The sequence below is a fragment of the Ranitomeya variabilis genome, chromosome 2 (genome assembly GCF_051348905.1).
Source record: "Ranitomeya variabilis isolate aRanVar5 chromosome 2, aRanVar5.hap1, whole genome shotgun sequence".
In the NCBI taxonomy this organism is placed as follows: Eukaryota; Metazoa; Chordata; class Amphibia; order Anura; family Dendrobatidae; genus Ranitomeya; species Ranitomeya variabilis.
The window spans coordinates 27,724,995-27,752,863 of record NC_135233.1 but is presented as its reverse complement, the minus strand read 5'-3'; the positions used below and the strand labels follow the sequence as shown (position 1 = coordinate 27,752,863).

The 27,869-nt window shown below is 48.4% G+C and overlaps 1 protein-coding gene across 4 annotated transcripts; it reads left to right on the top strand.

The window, feature by feature from the left end:
• Window positions 1-108: 108 nt before the first annotated feature.
• Window positions 109-27,869, top strand: LOC143804258 (nuclear valosin-containing protein-like). Of its 4 annotated transcripts, none has more exons than XM_077282181.1 (23): window positions 109-278; window positions 729-802; window positions 1,254-1,306; window positions 2,130-2,217; window positions 2,645-2,702; window positions 9,877-10,152; window positions 10,333-10,456; window positions 12,958-13,028; window positions 13,185-13,319; window positions 13,815-13,916; window positions 14,038-14,155; window positions 14,299-14,443; window positions 15,158-15,392; window positions 15,577-15,795; window positions 16,434-16,538; window positions 17,140-17,202; window positions 17,916-18,035; window positions 21,473-21,572; window positions 23,647-23,753; window positions 24,611-24,687; window positions 24,809-24,897; window positions 26,326-26,393; window positions 27,543-27,869. In XM_077282181.1, exons 6-23 carry the CDS (start codon window positions 9,889-9,891, stop codon window positions 27,594-27,596), a joined length of 2,196 nt encoding a protein of 731 aa, XP_077138296.1. In that variant the 5' UTR covers window positions 109-278; window positions 729-802; window positions 1,254-1,306; window positions 2,130-2,217; window positions 2,645-2,702; window positions 9,877-9,888; the 3' UTR covers window positions 27,597-27,869. The 4 variants fall into 4 exon arrangements, with proteins under 4 accessions (XP_077138296.1, XP_077138292.1, XP_077138294.1 ...); XM_077282177.1 differs by having other exon boundaries at window positions 110-374; window positions 26,323-26,393; XM_077282179.1 differs by having other exon boundaries at window positions 173-374; window positions 12,961-13,028; window positions 26,323-26,393.

Genomic DNA, 27,869 nt, shown 5'->3' with positions numbered 1-27,869 from the left:
CGTGACAAACGTCATCATTCCGTCCTGGAGGTGCTAGGACCCCAGGTGTGATGACGTCATTTGCACTGCAGTGATGCTATTTTTCTTTGACTTCCTGCAGGAAGAAGCTGCGTAAAGACTGAGGACAGCTGCTGCTACTAGGAGAAGCGTGAATCTATGTGCGGATCCCGGGACAGGCAATGCTGCGGATACCTATGTGAAAAGGGTCTATCTGACAGGCGGCGGAGGAGGCAGGCATCGCGGCGGACAGCTACGTGTGAGGACCCCTCGGCTCACACGTGAGTTTGGAGCTGTGAACCGGGGTCGGTGCGATCATGAAGATCCGTCACGTGTCCCCGGGAATAGACAGGAGGCTGAAGCACCGGCTGGCGCAGGTAGTGGCCCTGACACTGGTCTATCCGGGGGCCCTTTATTATCGTATTCTTCCTGCTGAACTTTTCCATGTTATCTCACACACAGGGGGAGTCATAGAGTTGTGGCTGGTGATGCATGTGGCACTTGTAGTTCTTCACCGCTTCTCTGCAGCTTATGGCATTCCCTCCCCCGTGCTTTACACTGCAGCTCCTCCAGTTCAGATTTTAGGTCTTTAGAGTCTGGAGCTGGAGCTGGTCCCTCCTCTATACTTTACACTGCAGCTCTGATTCCCTCCCCTTCTACCAGGCTTCTGTATCACAAACCTTGAGTTTTCCCACGCTTGTTGTTTTTTAATATTTTGTTATTTTTCTCAGTATTTGAGCAGTAACAGATGTGGCGGGTACGTGGACCTCACAGCAGTGGCCGCCGACCTCCAGAAAACCTACAGGTAACATACAGGCGCCGATGTGCATTAGTTCTGTGTGTTATTGCACGTTAACCCCATTGAAGTGAATGGATCTGGGCTGCGATATCACCACAACCCATAGTCAGGGAGAGGAGAATCGGAAAGTCGGGATTTCATCCCCCCCCCCGGCCTTTTTGTTTATAGGGGTGAGAGACTCCAGTGACTCCATCTAATCAGCAGCTTTGTCCTCCCCATTGGGAAAACATGAACGCTCGGCACGCCGGCTATAGGCAGGAAAGGCCACAGAACTAGGAGGTGGGGGCCAGAACTCTCTATAAGGGGGTATCCGACATCCTCGGCGCGGGTTATAAGGCGACAGGCCAACGTCCTCCAATATGAGTCATAGGACCCTATAAGGACACTTTCCGCATGTGTCAGGGCCGCAATTCTGCTCCTCTCGGCGTCATATAACGCACCTGTCTTCTATCTCCAGTTCAGAATACGGCAGAAGGAAGAGAAACGCCTTCAGGATCCAAGTAGAGAAAGGTGAGAAGTCCGGGGACATCACTGATCACATGTGTATCGCCGTCAGCAAGCAGAGGTAGAGCTTCTGTAAATGTGCTGTACACGGACTATGGGCCGATAAAGGAAAAGAGCGGTACAGCCGTAAGATGGAGGGAAGGCTGGGCGCGATCCGTAGGGAAGGCTGGGCGCGATCTGTATCTTTGTCTCAGAAGCTATACCTCTGTTTGCTGACAGTGAATGGAAGCCGTCTTCACATCCATAGCTCTTTTCTTCAGAGAGTTTGTTGCACTGATATCCAGTATTTGCATCTTCCGTCATCGGCTGAATCAGCAGAACGAGGGTCCACAGTTCTCAGTGTTTAAGGGGCTAAACTTCTGCATCAGGAGGAGAGCAGATTCCTGCCGGCTCATGTCCGTGATCGCCAGGTATTTGTTTTACGCTTGTTGATGGGACGTGTGCGCGACACCTGGTGGTCATGGCGTCACCGGCCTCGCTCACCTACCGATGCAGAACAGTGAGGAGTCGGATTACTTTTCAGCCGATGCGTTTTAGTATAGACTGACAGAGGGGTCCCACCTCCCCCAGTGTCCGCCACCATTCCCCTTCACACGTCTTTACGCCTTGTCTAATGGCGTTTTAACATGGGTGAAGCACAGACAGTGAGCCCCGTGCTGTGCCCGTGTACGGTGTGGCCCCTCATCACATCATATGGGGTCCTCCTCACACCCGTCACCATCAGTAGTGCTGGAGAGGCAGCGCTGGTCACATGGGCACAGAGAGAATGCACGATGGTCGAGTCATGGACGACACGTTTCGTGACTTAAGGTTTTATGTTCTTTTCTAGTGTTTAAAGTTATTTGTGATGAAAATGAAGATGGCGGAAATCTGGAAGAATCACATTTGGCAAAGCGGGCGAAGAGAGGAGCTGACGGGTAAGCGGGCAACGACTCACCCAGCCGCGTGTTCGGTGGGCAAGTTAGGCTAGTGCCGACATATTGGGGGATTCCCTGTAATCTCCTTCCTATAATGTTGTGAATACTGTAGTTACATTAGTGATCTGCAGCCTGGGACTTTCCAGTTGCCTGTGGCTGTCAGAACATGCTTGGAGTTGTAGTCGTCCATACAAGAGGGGTATGTTGTGCACACGGTGTCATTTTTCAGGCTCCATAACCTGACTGAAAGTGCTAAGGATATAAAGTTTCCTAAGACGCCACTGATAACATCACCAATATTTTCCTGAAGCATCTTCTGCTTGAAAAGTTTGTCAGCTTCAACTGAGTTTAAAATGCGTCGTGTGCACAGAGTCTAATGGATGCAGATGTGAGAAAAAACATATTGTGCTTATCTTCTCTTATGTAGGGATCTGGAATTTCCTTCTGATGACTCCACGGACACCGATGATTACACAGATCAGCCCGTGAGTACCCTGCCCATAAGAGCTGACACTGTACAGGAGAGAGGATCCTGCACATAAGAGCTGACACTCTACAGGAGAGAGGACCCTGCACATAAGAGCTGACACTCTACAGGAGAGAGGACCCTGCACATAAGAGCTGACACTCTACAGGAGAGAGGACCCTGCACATAAGAGCTGACACTCTACAGGAGAGAGGACCCTGCACATAAGAGCTGACACTGTACAGGAGAGAGGACTGTGCACATAAGAGCTGACACTCTACAGGAGGGAGGACCCTGCACATAAGAGCTGACACTCTACAGGAGGGAGAGGACCCTGCACATAAGAGCTGACACTCTACAGGAGAGAGGAACCTGCCCATAAGAGCTTACACTCTACAGGAGAGAGGACCCCGCTGACCATAAGAGCTGACACTACAGAAGAGAGGACCCTGCTCATAAGAGCTGACACTCTACAGGAGAGAGGACGCTGCCCATAAGAGCTGACACTCTACAGGAGAGATGACCCTGCCCATAAGAGCTGACACTCTACAGGAGAGAGAGGACCCTGCACATAAGAGCTGCCACTCTACAGGAGAGAGGACCCTGCCCATAAGAGCTGACACTCTACAGGAGAGAGGACCCTGCACATAAGAGCTGACACTCTACAGGAGGGAGAGGATCCTGCACATAAGAGCTGACACTCTACAGGAGGGAGGACCCTGCCCATAAGAGCTGACACTGTACAGGAGAGAGGATCCTGCACATAAGAGCTGACACTCTACAGGAGAGAGGACCCTGCCCATAAGAGCTGACACTGTACAGGAGAGAGGATCCTGCACATAAGAGCTGACACTCTACAGGAGAGAGGACCCTGCACATAAGAGCTGACACTCTACAGGAGAGAGGACCCTGCACATAAGAGCTGACACTCTACAGGAGAGAGGACCCTGCACATAAGAGCTGACACTGTACAGGAGAGAGGACTGTGCACATAAGAGCTGACACTCTACAGGAGGGAGGACCCTGCACATAAGAGCTGACACTCTACAGGAGGGAGAGGACCCTGCACATAAGAGCTGACACTCTACAGGAGAGAGGAACCTGCCCATAAGAGCTTACACTCTACAGGAGAGAGGACCCCGCTGACCATAAGAGCTGACACTACAGAAGAGAGGACCCTGCTCATAAGAGCTGACACGCTACAGGAGAGAGGACGCTGCCCATAAGAGCTGACACTCTACAGGAGAGATGACCCTGCCCATAAGAGCTGACACTCTACAGGAGAGAGAGGACCCTGCACATAAGAGCTGCCACTCTACAGGAGAGAGGACCCTGCACATAAGAGCTGACACTACAGGAGAGAGGACCCTGCACATAAGAGCTGACACTCTACAGGAGGGAGAGGATCCTGCACATAAGAGCTGACACTCTACAGGAGAGAGGACCCTGCACATAAGAGCTGACACTCTACAGGCGAGAGGACCCTGCACATAAGAGCTTACACTCTACAGGAGAGAGGACCCTGCACATAAGAGCTGACACTCTACAGGAGAGAGGACCCTGCACATAAGAGCTGACACTCTACAGGAGAGAGGACCCTGCACATAAGAGCTGACACTCTACAGGAGAGAGGACCCTGCACATAAGAGCTGACACTGTACAGGAGAGAGGACTGTGCACATAAGAGCTGACACTCTACAGGAGGGAGGACCCTGCACATAAGAGCTGACACTCTACAGGAGGGAGAGGATCCTGCACATAAGAGCTGACACTCTACAGGAGGGAGGACCCTGCACATAAGAGCTGACACTCTACAGGAGGTAGAGGACCCTGCACATAAGAGCTGACACTCTACAGGAGAGAGGAACCTGCCCATAAGAGCTTACACTCTACAGGAGAGAGGACCCCGCTGACCATAAGAGCTGACACTACAGAAGAGAGGACCCTGCTCATAAGAGCTGACACGCTACAGGAGAGAGGACGCTGCCCATAAGAGCTGACACTCTACAGGAGAGAGGACGCTGCCCATAAGAGCTGCCACTCTACAGGAGAGAGAGGACCCTGCACATAAGAGCTGCCACTCTACAGGAGAGAGGACCCTGCCCATAAGAGCTGACACTCTACAGGAGAGAGGACCCTGCACATAAGAGCTGACACTCTACAGGAGGGAGAGGATCCTGCACATAAGAGCTGACACTCTACAGGAGGGAGGACCCTGCACATAAGAGCTGACACTCTACAGGAGGGAGAGGACCCTGCACATAAGAGCTGACACTCTACAGGAGAGAGGAACCTGCCCATAAGAGCTTACACTCTACAGGAGAGAGGACCCCGCTGACCATAAGAGCTGACACTACAGAAGAGAGGACCCTGCTCATAAGAGCTGACACGCTACAGGAGAGAGGACGCTGCCCATAAGAGCTGACACTCTACAGGAGAGATGACCCTGCCCATAAGAGCTGACACTCTACAGGAGAGAGAGGACCCTGCACATAAGAGCTGCCACTCTACAGGAGAGAGGACCCTGCACATAAGAGCTGACACTACAGGAGAGAGGACCCTGCACATAAGAGCTGACACTCTACAGGAGAGAGGACCCTGCACATAAGAGCTGACACTGTACAGGAGAGAGGACTGTGCACATAAGAGCTGACACTCTACAGGAGGGAGGACCCTGCACATAAGAGCTGACACTCTACAGGAGAGAGGAACCTGCCCATAAGAGCTTACACTCTACAGGAGAGAGGACCCCGCTGACCATAAGAGCTGACACTACAGAAGAGAGGACCCTGCTCATAAGAGCTGACACTCTACAGGAGAGAGGACGCTGCCCATAAGAGCTGACACTCTACAGGAGAGATGACCCTGCCCATAAGAGCTGACACTCTACAGGAGAGAGAGGACCCTGCACATAAGAGCTGCCACTCTACAGGAGAGAGGACCCTGCACATAAGAGCTGCCACTCTACAGGAGAGAGGACCCTGCACATAAGAGCTGACACTCTACAGGAGGGAGAGGATCCTGCACATAAGAGCTGACACTCTACAGGAGAGAGGACCCTGCACATAAGAGCTGACACTCTACAGGAGAGAGGACCCTGCACATAAGAGCTGACACTCTACAGGAGAGAGGACCCTGCACATAAGAGCTGATACTCTACAGGAGAGAGGACCCTGCCCATAAGAGCTGACACTCTACAGGAGAGAGGACCCTGCACATAAGAGCTGACACTCTACAGGAGGGAGAGGATCCTGCACATAAGAGCTGACACTCTACAGGAGGGAGGACCCTGCCCATAAGAGCTGACACTGTACAGGAGAGAGGATCCTGCACATAAGAGCTGACACTCTACAGGAGAGAGGACCCTGCCCATAAGAGCTGACACTGTACAGGAGAGAGGATCCTGCACATAAGAGCTGACACTCTACAGCAGAGAGGACCCTGCACATAAGAGCTGACACTCTACAGGAGAGAGGACCCTGCACATAAGAGCTGACACTCTACAGGAGAGAGGACCCTGCACATAAGAGCTGACACTGTACAGGAGAGAGGACTGTGCACATAAGAGCTGACACTCTACAGGAGGGAGGACCCTGCACATAAGAGCTGACACTCTACAGGAGGGAGAGGACCCTGCACATAAGAGCTGACACTCTACAGGAGAGAGGAACCTGCCCATAAGAGCTTACACTCTACAGGAGAGAGGACCCCGCTGACCATAAGAGCTGACACTACAGAAGAGAGGACCCTGCTCATAAGAGCTGACACGCTACAGGAGAGAGGACGCTGCCCATAAGAGCTGACACTCTACAGGAGAGATGACCCTGCCCATAAGAGCTGACACTCTACAGGAGAGAGAGGACCCTGCACATAAGAGCTGCCACTCTACAGGAGAGAGGACCCTGCACATAAGAGCTGACACTACAGGAGAGAGGACCCTGCACATAAGAGCTGACACTCTACAGGAGGGAGAGGATCCTGCACATAAGAGCTGACACTCTACAGGAGAGAGGACCCTGCACATAAGAGCTGACACTCTACAGGCGAGAGGACCCTGCACATAAGAGCTTACACTCTACAGGCGAGAGGACCCTGCACATAAGAGCTGACACTCTACAGGAGAGAGGACCCTGCACATAAGAGCTGACACTCTACAGGAGAGAGGACCCTGCACATAAGAGCTGACACTCTACAGGAGAGAGGACCCTGCACATAAGAGCTGACACTCTACAGGAGAGAGGACCCTGCACATAAGAGCTGACACTGTACAGGAGAGAGGACTGTGCACATAAGAGCTGACACTCTACAGGAGGGAGGACCCTGCACATAAGAGCTGACACTCTACAGGAGGGAGAGGATCCTGCACATAAGAGCTGACACTCTACAGGAGGGAGGACCCTGCACATAAGAGCTGACACTCTACAGGAGGTAGAGGACCCTGCACATAAGAGCTGACACTCTACAGGAGAGAGGAACCTGCCCATAAGAGCTTACACTCTACAGGAGAGAGGACCCCGCTGACCATAAGAGCTGACACTACAGAAGAGAGGACCCTGCTCATAAGAGCTGACACGCTACAGGAGAGAGGACGCTGCCCATAAGAGCTGACACTCTACAGGAGAGAGGACGCTGCCCATAAGAGCTGCCACTCTACAGGAGAGAGAGGACCCTGCACATAAGAGCTGCCACTCTACAGGAGAGAGGACCCTGCACATAAGAGCTGACACTCTACAGGAGAGAGGACCCTGCACATAAGAGCTGACACTCTACAGGAGAGAGGACCCTGCACATAAGAGCTGACACTCTACAGGAGGGAGAGGATCCTGCACATAAGAGCTGACACTCTACAGGAGGGAGGACCCTGCACATAAGAGCTGACACTCTACAGGAGGGAGAGGACCCTGCACATAAGAGCTGACACTCTACAGGAGAGAGGAACCTGCCCATAAGAGCTTACACTCTACAGGAGAGAGGACCCCGCTGACCATAAGAGCTGACACTACAGAAGAGAGGACCCTGCTCATAAGAGCTGACACGCTACAGGAGAGAGGACGCTGCCCATAAGAGCTGACACTCTACAGGAGAGATGACCCTGCCCATAAGAGCTGACACTCTACAGGAGAGAGAGGACCCTGCACATAAGAGCTGCCACTCTACAGGAGAGAGGACCCTGCACATAAGAGCTGACACTACAGGAGAGAGGACCCTGCACATAAGAGCTGACACTCTACAGGAGAGAGGACCCTGCACATAAGAGCTGACACTGTACAGGAGAGAGGACTGTGCACATAAGAGCTGACACTCTACAGGAGGGAGGACCCTGCACATAAGAGCTGACACTCTACAGGAGGGAGGACCCTGCACATAAGAGCTGACACTCTACAGGAGGGAGAGGATCCTGCACATAAGAGCTGACACTCTACAGGAGGGAGGACCCTGCACATAAGAGCTGACACTCTACAGGAGGGAGAGGACCCTGCACATAAGAGCTGACACTCTACAGGAGAGAGGAACCTGCCCATAAGAGCTTACACTCTACAGGAGAGAGGACCCCGCTGACCATAAGAGCTGACACTACAGAAGAGAGGACCCTGCTCATAAGAGCTGACACTCTACAGGAGAGAGGACGCTGCCCATAAGAGCTGACACTCTACAGGAGAGAGAACCCTGCACATAAGAGCTGACACTCTACAGGAGGGAGAGGATCCTGCACATAAGAGCTGACACTCTACAGGAGAGAGAACCCTGCACATAAGAGCTGACACTCTACAGGAGGGAGGACCCTGCACATAAGAGCTGACACTCTACAGGAGGGAGAGGACCCTGCACATAAGAGCTGACACTCTACAGGAGAGAGGAACCTGCCCATAAGAGCTTACACTCTACAGGAGAGAGGACCCCGCTGACCATAAGAGCTGACACTACAGAAGAGAGGACCCTGCTCATAAGAGCTGACACGCTACAGGAGAGAGGACGCTGCCCATAAGAGCTGACACTCTACAGGAGAGATGACCCTGCCCATAAGAGCTGACACTCTACAGGAGAGAGAGGACCCTGCACATAAGAGCTGCCACTCTACAGGAGAGAGGACCCTGCACATAAGAGCTGACACTACAGGAGAGAGGACCCTGCACATAAGAGCTGACACTCTACAGGAGAGAGAGGACCCTGCACATAAGAGCTGACACTCTACAGGAGAGAGGACCCTGCACATAAGAGCTGACACTCTACAGAAGAGAGGACAATGCACATAAGAGCTGACACTCTACAGGAGGGAGGACCCTGCACATAAGAGCTGACACTCTACAGAAGAGAGGACCCTGCACAGAAGAGCTGACACTCTACAGGAGAGAGGACCCTGCACAGAAGAGCTGACACTCTACAGGAGAGAGGACCCTGCACATAAGAGCTGACACTCTACAGGAGAGAGGACCCTGCACATAAGAGCTGACACTCTACAGGAGAGAGGATCCTGCACATAAGAGCTGACACTCTACAGGAGAGAGGACCCTGCACATAAGAGCTGACACTCTACAGGAGAGAGGACCCTGCACATAAGAGCTGACACTCTACAGGAGAGAGAGGACCCTGCACATAAGAGCTGACACTCTACAGGAGAGAGGACCCTGCACATAAGAGCTGACACTCTACAGGAGAGAGGATCCTGCACATAAGAGCTGACACTCTACAGGAGAGAGGACCCTGCACATAAGAGCTGACACTCTACAGGAGAGAGAGGACCCTGCACATAAGAGCTGACACTCTACAGGAGAGAGGATCCTGCACATAAGAGCTGACACTCTACAGGAGAGAGGACCCTGCACATAAGCGCTGACACTCTACAGGAGAGAGGACCCTGCACATAAGCGCTGACACTCTACAGGAGAGAGGACCCTGCACATAAGAGCTGACACTCTACAGGAGAGAGGACCCTGCACATAAGAGCTGACACTCTACAGGAGAGAGGACCCTGCACATAAGAGCTGACACTCTACAGGAGGGAGGACCCTGCACATAAGAGCTGACACTCTACAGGAGAGGGGTCCTCCTTCTCTCTGGGGAAACTGAATTGGGGTCTTGTGGTGTTTGCTGCCCCTCACTGTTGTCCCGGGGGTCTCAGATCCCGAGTATTCGCTCTCCCCTGTGTTTTGCTCCGTGTTGCACTTATTACTTTGGTCTTTCTTTGTTTCTAGTCCACAAATCACATGAACAGTTCGCTGCTGTCATTGTACCGGAGAGGGAACCCTGACTGCACCCTGGACTCCCCCTCCAAAAATGAGACGCCGGACACCAGCACCCCGGCTCCACACAAACCCCCCAGAGCCGAGGGATCGGGAGACGCCTTGGAACCGAGGCCCCCCAGGGCCGGATGGTTCATTGACAAAACGCCGAGCAAACCTCCAGAGAGGAACGTCTTCATAGACCTGTGCGAGGATGGAGACGGGGGGCAGCGAGCGGAGGACAACGAGGTACCGGACCCTGTTATATCGCCCACACGAGTGAAGGGGGAAATGGCTTCAACTCTGCACGCAGTGTCCAAACTAATGCAACACTCAGCTTAGTCATCTTATACAACACTTGTGTTTTACTATTTTGTTTTTTTGTTTATTTTTTGAAATGTAAAAAAATGTTTTCTCCGTCTGTGACAGAGATCAGCCGATGTGTCTCTACTAGAGTCAGAGAAGAAACCGAGGAAAACGAAGAAATCCCGAAGAGGAAAGATGACGGATGATGTGGATGAAGAAATAAAATCCACTCTGATGAAGAAGAAAGGTGAGAAGAGATCGCAGCAGAATAGTGAGTGCAGCTCTGGAGTATAATACAGGAGGTAACTCAGGATCAGTAATGTAATGTATGTACACAGTGACTGCACCAGCAGAATAGTGAGCGCAGCTCTGGGGTATAATACAGGATGTAACTCAGGATCAGTAATGTAATGTATGTACACAGTGACTGCACCAGCAGAATAGTGAGCGCAGCTCTGGGGTATAATACAGGAGGTAACTCAGGATCAGTAATGTAATGTATGTACACAGTGACTGCACCAGCAGAATAGTGAGTGCAGCTCTGGGGTATAATACAGGATGTGACTCAGGATCAGTAATGTAATGTATGTACACAGTGACTGCACCAGCTGAATAGTGAGCGCAGCTCTGGGGTATAATACAGGATGTAACTCAGGATCAGTAATGTAATGTATGTACACAGTGACTGCACCAGCAGAATAGTGAGCGCAGCTCTGGGGTATAATACAGGGTGTAACTCAGGATCAGTAATGTATGTACACAGTGACTGCACCAGCAGAATAGTGAGTGCAGCTCTGGGGTATAATACAGGATGTAACTCAGGATCAGTAATGTAATGTATGTGCACAGTGACTGTACCAGCAGAATAGTGAGTGCAGCTCTGGGGTATAATACAGGATGTAACTCTGGATCAGTAATGTATGTACACAGTGACTGCCCCAGCAGAATAGTGAGTGCAGCTCTGGTGTATAATGTAGGATGTATGTAGAAAAATGTATTTCTATTTGTAATATGATGCAGATGGTTTTAATTTTTTTAAAGAAAAAAGTGCACTATGAATGTATGTATATACTGTACAGTCATGGCCAAAAGTATTGACACCCCTGCAATTCTGTCAGATAATACTCAGTTTCTTCCTGAAAATGATTGCAATCACATATTCTTTGGTATTATTATCTTCATTTAATTTGTCTTACATGAAAAAACACAAAAAGAATTGTTCTAAAGCCAAATTGGATATAATTCCACACCAAACATAAAAAAGGGGGTGGACAAAAGTATTGGCACTGTTCAAAAAATCCTGTGATGCTTCTCTAATTAGTGTAATTAACAGCACCTGTAACTTACCTGTGGCACCTAACAGCTGTTGGCAATAACTAAATCACACTTGCAGCCAGTTGACATGGATTACAGTTGACCCAACCTCTGTCCTGTGTCCTTGTGTACCACATTGAGCATGGAGAAAAGAAAGAAGACCAAAGAACTGTCTGAGGACTTGAGAAACCAAATTGTGAGGAAGCATGAGCAATCTCAAGGCTACAAGTCCATCTCCAAAGACCTGAATGTTCCTGTGTCTACCGTGCGCAGTGTCATCAAGAAGTTTAAAGCCCGTGGCACTGTGGCTAACCTCCCTAGATGTGGACAGAAAAGAAAAATGTGACAAGAGATTTCAACGCAAGATTGTGCGGATGTCGGATAAAGAACCTCGACTAACATCCAAACAAGTTCTAGCTGCCCTGCAGTCCGAGGGTACAACAGTGCCAACCCGTACTATCCGTCGGCATCTGAATGAAAAGGGACTGTATGGTAGGAGACCCAGGAAGACTTCACTTCTTACCCCGAGACATAAAAAAGCCAGGCTGGAGTTTGCCAAAACTTACCTGAAAAAGCCTAAAACATTTTGGAAGAATGTTCTCAGGTCAGATGAGACAAAAGTAGAGCTTTTTGGGCAAAGGCATCAACATAGAGTTTACAGGAGAAAAAAAGAGGCATTCAAAGAAAAGAACACGGTCCCTACAGTCAAACATGGCGGAGGTTCCCTGATGTTTTGGGGTTGCTTTGCTGCCTCTGGCACTGGACTGCTTGACCTTGTGCATGGCATTATGAAGTCTGAAGACTACCAACACATTTTGCAGCATAATGTAGGGCCCAGTGTGAGAAAGCTGGGTCTCCCTCAGAGGTCATGGGTCTTCCAGCAGGACAATGACCCAAAACACACTTCAAAAAGCACTAGAAAATGGTTTGAGAGAAAGCACTGGAGACTTCTAAGGTGGCCAGCAATGAGTCCAGACCTGAATCCCATAGAACACCTGTGGAGAGATCTAAACATGGCAGTTTGGAGAAGGCACCCTTCAAATATCAGGGACCTGGAGCAGTTTGCCAAAGAAGAATGGTCTAAAATTCCAGCAGAGCATTGTAAGAAACTCATTGATGGTTACCGGAAGCGGTTGGTCGCAGTTATTTTGGCTAAAGGTTGTGCAACCAAGTATTAGGCTGAGGGTGCCAATACCTTTGTCTGGCCCATTTTTGGAGTTTTGTGTGAAATGATCAATGTTTTGTTTTTGCTTCATTTTCTTTTGTGTTTGTTCATTTAAGACAAATTAAATGAAGATAATAATACCAAAGAATTTGTGTTTGCAATCATTTTCAGGAAGAAACTGAGCATTATCTGACAGAATTGCAGGGGTGTCAATACTTTTGGCCATTACTGTAGCTGCTGTTACATCTCATGTGATTTTTCTTCTAAAGCAGAAACCATTGAGTTGCAGAAATCATTTGTTCGCTTTGAAGATGTTGGGGGAAATGATGACACCCTGACGGTACGTTTGGTCCCAATTTCATTGCTCTGTATTGGAAGTGATGGAAATGGCTGATGGTATCTAGTCATGTATTTATATTGGATTTTTATAAGCGATATGCTAAACACACCTCGGCTGCTGCAGAACATCTTATCACTGGTTTCTCTCTCTTTACAGGAAGTCTGCAAGCTGCTGATTCATATGCGTCACCCTGAAGTCTATCAGCACCTGGGGGTGGTGCCGCCCCGTGGTTTTCTGTTACACGGTCCGCCGGGATGCGGGAAGACATTACTGGCGCAGGCGATTGCTGGGGTAAGAGGCTTTTTAGTTTTTGGGGGGTTTTTTTCTGATAAAGTAGAGAATGTACCTTTTAATCTCCTAAATGCCTTTTTAGTAAGACAATACCAATGCCTTATGATTTGCTGTGTCATCCTGAAGTCATGAGACTCTCCCCTCAATAATGAGATGACTCTGCCGACTCTGTCCCAGTCTACACAGTAAAGCTGGTAGTGAGTAATGTGCTGTAATGGCCAGCATGAGTCCGGCATATCCTATGTATGATGACCCGTTAGATGATATACGGGGGCGAACAGAAGGAGGGCTCATGTGCAAGGACAGTATATGGGCCCTTAGATACGCACTAGACTTTGTGCTTTCTGCAGGATCTGCATTGCAAGTAGTAGTGGCCCCCCACCATCTTGGGGCCCCTGTGCCGCTGCTCTGGTTGCACCAATGGTGTTTCCCCCCAGATGATCTATATAATATCTAATCGGCCATATAACAGTCAATGCTTCGTATCTTCTCCAGGAGCTGGATTTACCGATGCTGAAGGTCGCAGCCACAGAGATGGTGTCAGGGGTCTCGGGAGAGTCGGAGCAGAAGTTGAGGAGCCTTTTTGAACAAGCTTTGGTGCGTTTATTGCTCTGTTCTGCTGCGGGATGGAGCATTCTGAGCTTTCTTTGCCATCGGTTCTTCTGTCCTAGAATAGTATTCTGCAGATTGGTGACGGCGTTGATGTTTTCCGTTGCAGAGCAGCGCTCCGTGCATCCTGTTCATCGACGAGATTGATGCCATAACTCCCAAGAGAGAGGTGGCGTCTAAGGACATGGAGCGGAGGATCGTGGCTCAGCTGCTCACCTGTATGGACGGTCAGTGTCGGCTTCCATTGTAATCCGTGAGCTTGGACTCGATGCGTCCCAGCCTTTTCTGTGCCGTTTGTTCCCTTCCCGGGGGGGGGGGTGTTTGCATCCGTCTAGACCAACATATTAATGTTGTCGCGTTCTTTCTCCAGACTTGAACAATCCGTCCGTCACCGCTCAGGTTCTCGTCATCGGAGCCACTAACAGACCCGACTCGTTAGACCCGGCTCTCCGGCGAGCGGGAAGGTTCGACCGCGAGATCTGCCTGGGGATTCCAGACGAAGGGGCGAGACTAAAGTGAGCATGGCCGTCAAAGGAAGAGGTGCAAAAAGGGGTTTAGTATGGAGCCCCCCCTGGATCCAGGAGGTGGTGCTGAGCCTGTGAGACCACCCAAACTGGAGATAGTGAGAAGGAAGCAGGAGCTCAGTAGGGGGCGCCGTGACTAGGATGTAGCATCCGCACACGACGGCCCCTTCTCTTCTCTGCTTCTTGTGATAATTGACATCACATAGTTTTCTGTGTCCCCCGTCGGTCACACGCCAACCCTCGGCCTGCGCTGCTTGTGAAGTCGGGGGGCTTGTAGTTTTCAGCCTCTTGCTCAGACTTGTGCCACCAGAGAAAAAAAAATGCGTGCGCCCACCACTAGAGGGAGCTAAGAGTCCACTGCTGAATTAAAGGGGTTTTCTATTTTTATAAAAGAAAGAAAGAAAAAAAGTGGAGTCATTGGTGCCCATCGGACCGGGAGAAATGACGTCCTGGCTGGTGGCAGCGCGTCTCTTCCAGTCCGATGGAGATCGTTGAGCAACTGTGGAGACACAAGTATCAGATTCCAGGGGTCAATCTGGCGTTTTTGATTTTTCTTTTATAAGAATAATATATTTCTTCGGATACGGACTAATTGTAAACTTCAGCGTCCGGCTCTGCCGCATCAGCTCCTTATGAGAAAAGCTGAGCCGTAACTGCAATCCCGCCGTGTCCGACCCCCTGACGCCCGCTTGTCCTCACTCTCAGGATCCTGAAGACGCTGTGTCGGAAGCTCCGGCTCCCCGAAAGCTTCGACTTCCAGCGTTTGGCTCATCTGACGCCAGGATACGTCGGCGCCGACCTGATGGCGCTGTGCAGAGAGGCAGCGATGTGCGCAGTGAACAGAGTGCTGATCCAGCTGCAGCAACAACCATCAGCAGAGGAGCCCGAGATGGAGGATCCTACGGCGAAACCTCCTGCTGCAGAAGTGCCACCGGCTCAGGTGAGTGCAGGAGATCCCATCTGTTCCCGATCACCCCCCCCCCCCCCCCCCCGTCCCCCCTTTTATCCTGCGTGGTGAACGTACCTCATTGTGCTGCCCTCTATTTTCTCTGCCAGTGACCACCTGAGGTGGCGTCCTGATCTCAGCCGGTATCTGATTCCATTTTTTATTTTTCCTTCTCTAGACGGAGCTGCAGCGGTTGCTGGAGGTGCTGATGGAGCAGTCGCCTTTCCCGGAGGAGCAGCTGCAGGGATTGTGCATTGAGATGAGCGATTTCATGAGCGCGCTCCCCTCGGTGCAACCTTCAGCCAAGAGAGAAGGTTTCGCCACAGTCCCGGATGTCACCTGGGAGGATATCGGAGCGCTGCATGAAATCCGAGAGGAGCTCACCATGGCCATACTGGTGAGGAGACAAACTCTGGGATATCTTTTATTGACCTGTTAGTTTGGGCTGCACCACGGACATAGCATGAGGCGCCGGCGTATTATTAAAGGGGCTGTCCAGGCTAAGAAAGAGGCGTGCCCCCCGCACTTCCTCATAGAGCATTAAAGAAGTGAAACCTCTAGGAAAAACCCTTTAAGTTCAATGTAAACATCGTCTGCAGAGAGCCCCCTCTAGTGGTGACTGCGGGTGGTCAGTATGACATATTTTACAAAAAAAAAGTTGTCCGAGTAGGGGAAGCTATAAAACGAAGAAGCAACCGTTATCTTATTTGTCATCCACTGATGGTACGCAGCGATGATGACGTCTCATCCATCATTGTGACCGCTGCAGCCAATCACTGACCCGAGCAGATACATGCACTGCAGGCAAGTGTCACCCGTAAAGCAACTGACTGGCTGCATTCGTCTCCTGCATAATGGAAAGGACATGGTGGCTGCAGGACCACCAGAGTGGGTGGATGGGGTGGACGGTGTGTCCAGTCCTCGGAGAGTCGGTATAACTGGACGCTGCGGCAGGTTCTGCTCCTCCATTACCGCAGCATCTTTCACATGTGATGATGGCGGCGTCCATCACGTTCTGGTATTTTCTGTCTCCAGGCACCGGTGAGGAATCCAGAGCAGTTCAAGGCGCTTGGACTTATGGCTCCCGCAGGGGTCTTACTGGCCGGACCCCCGGGCTGTGGAAAAACATTACTTGCCAAGGTATAAAAACATGTTTCATTCATGTCCCCGGTGTTTTCTTTTTATCTCCTGCTATATTTAAGGGTGTGCATATTTTTGCAACAATTATTATTTTTTCATTATAATTGCTTTCCGCATCTTTAAAAAAAAAAAAAAAAAAAAATGAAGGAATTTTGCAAAAACCTCCCGTTTTGTGTATACCTATTTGTCTCCAAGGTTGCAGACTCGTGTAGCCTGACCCTGTCGTTGCGGGTTACATCCTTGCATCTGCCCTTACATCTGCCCTTACATCTGCCCTTACATCTGCCCTTACATCTGCCCTTTCATCTGCCCTTTCATCTGCCCTTTCATCTGCCCTTTCATCTGCCCTTTCATCTGCCCTTACATCTGCCCTTACATCTGCCCTTACATCTGCCCTTACATCTGCCCTTACATCCGCCCTGCATTTAGTGGCTTTATTAAGTCATAGCGGATGGAGAGAAGAAAGTAACACGTAACCGCCAGAGTCAGACTACGCAGGGCATGTATGTAGTCTGTAACCATGGAAACGCCTATCCGTGCTTGCCGGTCTCTGTAGCTGATGGATATAATTGCCCCCACCTCTGCCCCTTCTGTGTTTTAGGCCGTAGCAAACGAGTCTGGACTCAACTTCATCTCGGTGAAGGGGCCCGAGCTGCTGAATATGGTGAGTCAGATCCTGGCGCCATTTGTGATGTTCACAGAACATGAATGATGCAGAGTGTGAATTTTTCAGGGCTTGCTGGGATTTGTAGTCTTGGAGCAGCCCAGTCTGCCGTAAGTTAGGACTGGTGCTCTGCATGTACACCTGTAAATGTCCTACCAAATGGAAGGTGGGGGTCCTCGTCCTAGGCCCCGGCCCAGTTTTCATTATACAATATCCTATGGATGGGTTAAAGGGATCCTCCACTTTGGACAGTCGTTTATTGTGAAGAAGTTCCCCCCCAAAATAAAGCGTTCCCCCACTGTAATGTTCACATGTAATCTTCGTGGAACCTGGCAAAAAGCATTAATTTTTCCTGCAGTGCCCCCACAGGGGAAATAAAGTATTACTTTTTTTTTTTTTTTTTAAATATTAATGTTCAGTGGGTATGATGTCCGTTCCTCCAGAGCGACAGGGGACACTATTTGTCGAGATCCCCAAAAAGGATTTTTCAGAAGTAAAACTATCCTAATATATATTATATATAGAGAAAAAATATAGAATAAAAAAAATAAATAAATATATATATATATATATATATATATATATATATATATATATATATATATATATATATATATATATATATATATATATATATATATATATAATATATTTTGTGTATATAATTTTTTTTATAATATGCGCAGTAATGGTTTCTTTCTTCCTTTTTTCAGTACGTTGGTGAAAGTGAACGCGCCGTGCGGCAGGTTTTCCAGAGAGCCTCAAACTCCTCCCCGTGCGTTATATTTTTTGATGAGATCGACGCTCTTTGCCCTCGAAGGTCGAGCCATGAAGTAAGAGGTTTTTCACTATAAGAATATTTCAAGTTCCGTTTCCCCATGTGGTTGTTTTGGCCTCTTACTTCACAAATGGCTTTAAATAAAAATCTGCCGTTTTGTGTCTGCAGCTCCTCTGCAGACTTGTGACTCTGTAGTCAGATCCCATCTCTTGTCGGTTACCAAGGAATGAATGCTGGCAAGCAGAGGAGGAAAATAAAGGAAGAGAGTAATAACTGCGAGATGAGACCGGGTTTATTTGCAGCCTGTAACTGTTTGGACACATAGTTCTGCACCGGAGCTGCGTACATAAAACGGATTTGTCTGTTTCGTGCTTTACATATGGGCCCTGGTGCTCTATGGGGGCCCAGATGCTCCTCTTGCTCCTAAGGAGGCGTCAATGATACAAATGTTAGTGTGGCCCCTGGGACAGATTGTACATGGGGGCCCCGAACCACCAAGTAAACACCTTTTGATACTGGGTAACTCGTGCATGTACTAATGGTCTTACAGCTTCACAATTATTTGGCACGCTGGCCCTGAGCCATATTAAACAGAGCACAAAACACTCATTGTACCGAGCCCCGAGGATAGAAGCCAATCATTAATTATGCAGGTTGGCATTAAAGGCAATTCCAGGCCCTGCAGATGTACGGGAGGTTAATTTTCTGCTCCCTTGAATTAAAAATGACTAAAACTTTGCAGTTAGTCTTTATTAAATATCTACTGCCGTTTTGTGTACACAGCTCTCATGCAGATCTATGTGCACCAGGTTGGTGCAGCTGCAGCTCCATGGTCTTGCAGCCATGTGCTGCCTCTCCCCTCCTACCTCGTTTTCTAATTCCACCCCTCTGAGCGCTGTAGTGGGATCTATAGTGTGGGGTGGGCAATGCTATATACGCTCAGCGGTGTATATACCGTATACCTGAGGAGACGTCCGAGTTGCATTTCAGCTATTACAGCCATGGAAAAAAGGTGAAAGGGCAAAGGCAGATAGACTGGGTCATGGGTCAGGATGGAAGGGAGAAAATAGCTTCACGGGGAAGGCCCTCTAAGCACTCAGCCTGCAGCTGCACAAGTGAGCATGTCTGCCACAGTGTGGTGCAAAAGGAGCAGGAGGGAGAAAACCATGAACTTCATAAGATACAGGTGTTATGAAACTTTTCACTTCTTAAAAGGATAAAATACCCCCCCATGCAAAATCTAGACAGGGAAGGCCCTCCGATCACTCTGCCTGCAGCTACACATGTCCAGGGAAGCAATGTGCATATGGAACAGACTTCTTAAATGTTTCACTTCTTAAAAGGCTAAAATTCCCCCCCCCCTCAAGGCAAATAGACTGTAAAACTGAGAAAGGAGAAGACCGCTTGTCACGATTCACACCGTGACTGTCCCGATTCCTTAGCCGCGGCCAGCAGTTTGTCACAACATCCACAGGGATTCCTGACCACTGCCACCAATATGTCACGGATTGGGGTGACTTTAGACCAACAGACGGCTATCACATGTGCAGGGGGGGCTTATCTTAGTTATCCCTCCACTGCCACAATGTGATAAAAAAACACACACAAGGCTATTGACCTCTTAGATTACAGCAGGGGCTTATTTTAGGTATCCCACTGCTCTTCAATATACCATGAACTGCAGGGATTTTTGTGTATCCCGCTTACAGTTCCACTTAAACCTTGCAGCTCTCTGGCGCCCCCCTTACTGTCAGGTCAGATTAGGTACTGCACCTAGGGTGATTATTCACCAGAAAGGCTGCCTGCTATGTACTGGCTATTGGGCGCGCTGCAGCGAGGCGATAACTACTCCCGCTCGGGCAGGAACAATAATTATCAAGCCACAGTCCCTGCAGTGACACCCAATGGCCTGTACACGGTATTGCTGCCACCAGCTCCGATTAAACGGGTCCGGAGCTAACCCAAAAACAGTAGCGTAATTTCCCTTCAAGAGACAGGGTACGTTTTTAGAGCATAAAGAACAAACTAGTATTAAATATTATACTCCAGAAAGGTTAGGCAGTGCTTTATCAAAATATTTTACCAAGATGTTACAAATGAGACAATTGCAAATATGTACAAGGTAATTATGAAAATAAAAGGATTAAATGAAGAAAAGATAACACTCACATATTCTTAGTTCATATCAGTTCAGGCAAACACTATGCTGGTGGGCGGAGCTCCCAAAAATCCCAATGCATGAGGTACACCTCTTCAGATCAGACTCCCATGTTCTTCCAGCAACAGACTGACTGCTGGGGTCTGGCCAAAACAGTTATAGCTTAGCTTGGTGACATCACCAAAAAGGCTGGCTATCCCAGACCCTCCTACCTTTTCCATCTGACTAAGTGTGCATTAAATATATCTGATGCCCGTAACTTCGCTACAGGACATGTCAGAATCATATCATACCCATCATTCATCTCGGATTACCGTGGGCTTTCTAGTGAGATCAAATATGTCCTATTATGTACAGAGCAATCCCTACTTCTTCACCCGATGGATTTAGACGTCTGTGTTTAGAGTGATGGGTAGATGCTTCGATGGAGATCAAGGATATGTATTTATCATTCTCCTATCTTACATCGTCTGCCTAATATCTTACAAAAATGGAACAAAGGACCGCATGGTTCTAGAAGTTTCTAATCCAGTTAAAACTACAGGAAATGCCGGTCGTAAATACCTTTCGTCAATAAAACTCTCTTCCCCCATGTACATTGACAAGGCAGCTCTTGGCTGAGTGAAAGGGAAGGGTTTTTTTTTTAGCCCACAGCTTGCTAGCAAGAGAAACTACTTATATGATATTTCATACCATATTGTCACACCGCTTCACAGGGAAGGCCCTCTGATCACTCAGCTTGCAGCGACACAAGCGATCATGTCCGGAATGGAAGGGGATAAAACCTTGAGCCTCATAAGATAAAGGTGTTTTTAGCTCTTTATGCAGTGAAAAGTGTAATATGCCTCGTAAGTCAGATACAGTGTGTAAGGGAGAAGACCACTTCATAGGGAAGGCTCACTGAGTACTCTGCCCGCAGCTACACAAGCCATTATGTCTGGAATGGAAGGGGATAAAACCTTGAGCCTCATAAGATAAAGGTGTTTTTAGCTCTTTATGCAGTGAAAACTATAATATGCCTCGTAAGTCAGATACAGTGTGTAAGGGAGAAGACCACTTCATAGGGAAGGCCCACTGAGTACTCTTCCCGCAGCAACACAAGCAGTCATGTCCAGAAATGTAAGGAGCATACGAACGGAAGGGGATAAAACCGTGACTCCATAAGTTAGTGTTTTAACCTTTTAAGAAATCAGAAGTGTACTATGCCCCCTAATATGAGGGAAGGGAACCACCAGAAGGCAGTTACTTTTCGGGCACTGCACCCCTAAGCACCATACAGCACAGGTTACCATCTTTCATGTGATGCTCTATTGTCTTCCCTCTTTTTTTTCCAGTCTGGTTCTAGTGTCAGGGTTGTCAACCAGTTGCTGACGGAGATGGACGGCCTGGAGACGAGACGGCAGGTTTTTATCATGGCTGCCACTAATCGTCCAGGTGAGCTTCACATTGATATTTGACTGGAGAACATCTAACCCATGTTTTTTTTTTCATAAAAGTAAAGCGCAGCGGGGGAGGAGGGAGATGCAGCTGAAGTGTCGGCCTCTGTGAGATTCGTGCTGTGGGAGGGGAGGAAGAGTAGCCCCAGTTGATTTGCTCAGAACCCCTAATAAAGTAATCTGAAAAGTTTCATAACTTTCCACACTGGACAAAATTATTAAAGTAAAATTAAAATAAAAGTTTGTCATTCTTCAGTGAAAGTGGATTGGGTCAGAGGGTCGCTCTCTGTCCTTACTGTCCGCCATCCAATACTGTCCCTTTTCCCGGTCCACGTTCATAAATCCTGGACAGCTCTCATCATTGATCGTATAGTTCTGCTGTGAAACTGCAACTCCTGACAGGGTAACTGCTGTCGGGTGTGCTGGGAGTTGTACTTCCACAATGTCTGTAGACGTCTGGTCTAGCCTTAGGGGCAGCAACTTCCCATTCTTTATACAAGAGGCAGGTTGGAGAAGAGGCCGGATGTCCATGAGCCTCCGCATGAGGCCGTGATAAGAGGAGGCCAGAGGTCCATGAGCCTCCATGTGAGGCCGTGATAAGAGAAGGCCGGAGGTCCATGTGAGCCTCTGTATATGGCCGGCTGCTGATAAGAGGAGGCCGGAGGTCCATGTGAGCCTCCATGTATGGCCGGCTGCTGATAGGAGGCCAGAGGTCCATGTGAGCCTCCGTGTGAGGCCGGCTGCTGATAAGAGGAGGTCGGATGCCAGGAGATGCTGTTTGCGCTGGCAGCGGAGGCTCCGGGTGAGGAAATATTCACTTCTAGGTATGAGCTTGTTCACAGTGACCTCTGACACCTGAATAGACGCGTTGTTGATCGATCGAATTAAAGGGACTGAACACCTAACTGTATATGCTATATTCCGTGCAGAAAGCTATATGTATCCGATAAGGCTCTGACTACATAACAATGCATGTACTGTCGCTACTTATTGTTTAGAGGACCAGTCACTGTCTCCCACAAGATCAGCACACTCTTCTCCTGCTGCTGTGATCATTCTCATTGGCAACATACCTTGACATCCTACCTTCTGTCCTCTATAGAATTATACTTCTAGAAATAATGACAAATAAGTACCGGCCACTGCCTCACAAAAAGTCAGCACACCACTCTTCTGCTGCCGCTATCTTTTTTATTAGATCCACTGTTCAACACACTGTTTTCTGCTGCTGTTGTCATTCTTACTGGTTCCACTATTCCATCATCAGCCACTTCATGACTCTGCTTCTGTCCCATAAAGCATGACACTTGCAGGCATATCCATAAACATATTCTGGTCAATGCCTCTCAAAACATCAGCACGTTACTCATCTACTTCACAGATTTATGTGAGTCACTGCCTTGCACAAAGTCAGCACACTATTCAACAGCTGCTATCATTGATCTCGTTGGCTTCAGTCGTTATTTCTATCATTTTGTGACCTAAACTGTTACATTTAATTTTAGGTTTACAAACACAATCACATGTATACATTGGTCACTGACCACCCCAAAAATCTGCACAGTCATCTCCTGCTGTCATTATCTTTTTCACCCTTGTTATCACACTGCTGCATACAGTCTTAATCCTACAATATAACCAAATGTAATTTGCAGGTATCAGCATAATCCCCTACTGCTGCTGTCCTTATTTACACAAGTATTTACAGGTCACTGCCTCCTACAAAACAAACATATCCCTCTTCTGCTGTCATCATCGTTTTCATTGCCTGCACTGTTCCATCCTTAGCCTCATTATTCCACTACCAGCCTTAATCTTGCATACGTGACCACTTGTGCATATATAGATAGGTCACTGCCCCACATAAAATCAATACATTCCTCTCCTGCCATTATACCTGTTCATTTACACAATCCGATTTTGTACCCTTTGTTAATACTAGAGATCTCATCACCTACAGACTTGGGCCACGATATTCCTGCACCTGACACGCGTGTGATGAGATCTGGTTCTGCTGCCAGGCGGTGTTACCTAAGTGTCGTGATTTTTTTGTTTACTTTTCTCTCCTCCAGACATTATTGACCCAGCTATTCTGCGACCTGGGCGACTGGACAAGACCCTGTACGTGGGGCTTCCCCCTCCAAGTGATCGGCTCGCCATCCTGAGGACGATAACTAAGGTAACTCATCAGAAATTGTGTATTTATCTAGTGTTCATACATTGTATCCAATGATGACGGCAGCAGAGGACGAGGATGTTGACCTTGTAGAAAGCAGTGACCTCTATTTGCTGATTTTTATCTGGTTGGCTCAGGGAAAGCAATTGATTCCCTATTTTTGTACCTGGCTTTGCACTAAATGCTCTCAACCCGTTGAGGCCCACATTGCGCTGTAGGTTTTGGGGGGTCACATGATTGTATCTCATCTTTGGCGTATTTAACCACCATGGCTGTGGGTTTCTTGCACAATTAATATACAATTAAAGGGGTGGTCCAAGCTGGATAATATCAGATCCTGGAGTAATAGGCATCCTGATCACCCTCTTAATGGGGTTAACCATCCCTTTAAAATTAGTAATTGCCCAAAAAAAGAGGATATCTTGCGCTTTTTTTTAGAAGTGCTCCCCCGTTGAAGACCCTCATCTTCCCGTCAGAACGGAAAACTGTTCTAAAGAGCATCTCTGGCTCTGGACGACTTGTCCGGTCACTGACATGAAAGGACAGCGTGTAATACTTTATGTCCCCTGTGGGGGCGCTGTAGGGAGAACTAACACTGGCAGCTTATTCCTATCAGTCCAACAGAGGGGGAGACACTTTTTGATACAATTGTTTTCATGGCGCCCCTTTAACAAGTAGTGAATGTCGAAGTGGAGAGCCCTTCTAAGTAAATTTTTACCGATAGCGTGGCGGCATTAGATTGGGGCGCGATGTTGGGATTCCACGTCTTATATTTAATTATGCAAATTTTACATTTCTAGTCAAGATCATCCAATGGAAATACTAGAATTTTTTTAAATTTTTTATTTATTTTTTTTAAGAACGGTTCTCGGCCACCGCTGGGTCCGGACGTTGATCTAGAAGTGATCGCCAGCGACGAGAAATGTGATTGTTTCACGTGAGTATAATTCATCCAGCAGATGACGTGATTGTGTAAGAAAACCGCCCAAAATGTACAACTAATAATATGGAAGAAATACTTTATAACACTGATGTAATGTGTGTTCTGCCCTTCACAGGGGCGCCGACCTGTCTGCTCTCATACGGGAGGCGTCAATAAGTGCCCTGCGGAGCGAGATGTTCCAGGCAAATCCTGCCGTCCCGAGAGGTGAGTAACCATGACTGCGCCAGCAGAATAGTGAGTGCAGCTCTGGGGTATAATACAGGATGTAACTCAGGATCAGTAATGTAATGTATGTACACAGTGACTGCACCAGCAGAATAGTGAGTGCAGCTCTGGGGTATAATACAGGATGTAACTCAGGATCAGTAATGTAATGTATGTACACAGTGACTGCACCAGCAGAATAGCGAGTGCAGCTCTGGAGTATAATACAGGATGTAACTCAGGATCAGTAATGTAATGTATGTACACAGTGACTGCACCAACAGAATAGCGAGTGCAGCTCTGGGGTATAATACAGGAGGTAACTCAGGATCAGTAATGTAATGTATGTACACAGTGACTGCACCAGCAGAATAGTGAGTGCAGCTCTGGAGTACAATACAGGATGTAACTCAGGATCAGTAATGTATGTATACAGTGACTGCACCAGCAGAATAGTGAGTGCAGCTCTGGGGTATAATACAGGATGTAACTCAGGATCAGTAATGTAATGTATGTACACAGTGACTGCACCAGCAGAATAGTGAGTGCAGCTCTGGAGTACAATACAGGATGTAACTCAGGATCAGTAATGTATGTATACAGTGACTGCACCAGCAGAATAGTGAGTGCAGCTCTGGGGTATAATACAGGATGTAACTCAGGATCAGTAATGTAATGTATGTACACAGTGACTGCACCAGCAGAATAGTGAGTGCAGCTCTGGAGTACAATACAGGATGTAACTCAGGATCAGTAATGTAATGTATGTACACAGTGACTGCACCAGCAGAATAGTGAGTGCAGCTCTGGAGTACAATACAGGATGTAACTCAGGATCAGTAATGTAATGTATGTACACAGTGACTGCACCAGCAGAATAGCGAGTGCAGCTCTGGAGTATAATAAAGGATGTAACTCAGGATCAGTAATGTAATGTATGTACACAGTGACTGCACCAGCAGAATAGTGAGTGCAGCTCTGGGGTATAATACAGGATGTAACTCCGGATCAGTAATGTAATGTATGTACACAGTGACTGCACCAGCAGAATAGTGAGTGCAGCTCTGGGGTGTAATACAGGATGTAACTCAGGATCAGTAATGTAATGTATGTACACAGTGACTGCACCAGCAGAATAGCGAGTGCAGCTCTGGAGTATAATACAGGATGTAACTCAGGATCAGTAATGTAATGTATGTACACAGTGACTGCACCAGCAGAATAGTGAGTGCAGCTCTGGAGGATAATACAGGAGGTAACTCAGGATCAGTAATGTATGTACACAGTGACTGCACCAGCAGAATAGTGAGTGCAGCTCTGGAGTATAATACAGGAGGTAACTCAGGATCAGTAATGTAATGTATGTACACAGTGACTGCACCAGCAGAATAGTGAGTGTATCTGACTTTACTTTTTTCCTCTTAGCAGAGATCCTTGTCTACAAGAAACACTTTGATGAAGCCTTTAGGAAGGTGAAACCTTCTGTCTCTAAGATGGTGAGTTTTCAGTCACTGTTTCCTTTGCTGCAGGTATTATGTGATGTTTGTGTCCAGACCATGAAGCTTTTCTCTGCTTTTCTGCTTTTTGCTTGTTGCCGTTTTCCGTTGCTCGTGCTGTAGGGGTACGAGGTCCTTACACAAGTTTCGCCGTCTGCGCAGCGTCTTCAGTAATGACGGCTCCAGTGACGGAAGCCTCTGGCGATCACCTGCAGACTGCGGCACATTTTCCCTCTACGGGGAACATTTGGGATTACACAGCAGCCATTCAGCTGAGCGTGAAACCAGGAAATCTATGATGACGCCGAGTCCTTGAGAGCAGGAGCCGCCATCGCTGCGGATTAGCAAGGAAGGGGGACCGGTCTCTGCCAACATCCCCAATTTTCTGATTATATATATAATTATAATATGTGCAAAACTCCAACCCTCATCATGGCTGATTCGTGCACTGGGAGATTTCACCATAATGTGAAGTGTTCGCTCTCGTGCTGAGGAATGAGGGGAATGTTCTGCTCATGTGACCGATTACGGAGGAGGACGGGTCACGGCCGGAGCGGCCCCCCACCCTGCCGCCTTGTCTGGATGATCTCTGCCCCCGTACACTGGAGATGTCAGATCCCACTGATCTGCTGGCGCTGGGGGCTCCACTGCCCCCTTATTCCCGGTATTGGGGGGTAAAGCAGCATCAGGAATATTAGAGACTTACCATCCAAGTCACTTTCTTACCCCTGGAGATAAGTCACCAGTAACGGACACAGTGGCCATTCTGTGCGCCTGAAGCCACCACTAGGGGGAGCATGTTGTATACGGTTCATGTTGCTTCTAATAAAGTCCTGCAAAACTGGAGGGAGATGGTTGTACGTGTCTTTTGGGCAGGGTTGGAGCACTCCACAGCCCCTGCTCTCTGCTTTTGCCTGGCGGCTGTAGCGCCCCCCCTCTGGAGCGGCCGGATCTTCTTACACTCTCCCTTTAATAGTAAATCAGTATACAGAAAGCTCCTGAGCTCCCTCTAGTGGTGACTTGTTAGAAAACAAAATGGTCTATACAGCTGTCAGTGCGCTGCGCTCCTGTCTGTCCTCGGCCGATGGATCCCGGGAATCCACAAGGAAATTTGTTGTTATATAATTCTGCCATGTTTCCTCCTCACAGGATCAGATGATGTATGAGCGGCTGCGCCTGTCCCTCAGTGCAGGAGGGCGATGAGGATCGTGTCCCTCCAGCATCAAGACATGGACGACATCCGGTCAGAGACTCCCCTGCAGCGCCCGATCTGCGGAGGGTCATCATGGCGGCTGCAATACACGAGAAAAGACACTTGGCTCCTGTTTATCACTTTCTTTTTGATGCAGCAACCGGCAGCTCTACATTCCTGATGTTAACTTTGTACATAAAGAAGATTGTGGAATTTACATGTGTATTTATATCTCCATCCGTGTACATTGTCCGGGCCGTGAATAAAGGAAGGTTAGGATGGGC

Coding starts and splice junctions, on each gene's coding strand:
- LOC143804258 (XM_077282177.1), top strand. CDS start 315: ATGAAGATCCGTCACGTGTCCCCGGGAATAGACAGGAGGCTGAAGCAC. Junction 18,036..21,472: donor CTCGAAGGTCGAGCCATGAA/GTAAGAGGTTTT, acceptor TTTTTTTTCCAG/TCTGGTTCTAGTGTCAGGGT. Junction 24,898..26,322: donor AAATCCTGCCGTCCCGAGAG/GTGAGTAACCAT, acceptor TTTTCCTCTTAG/CAGAGATCCTTGTCTACAAG.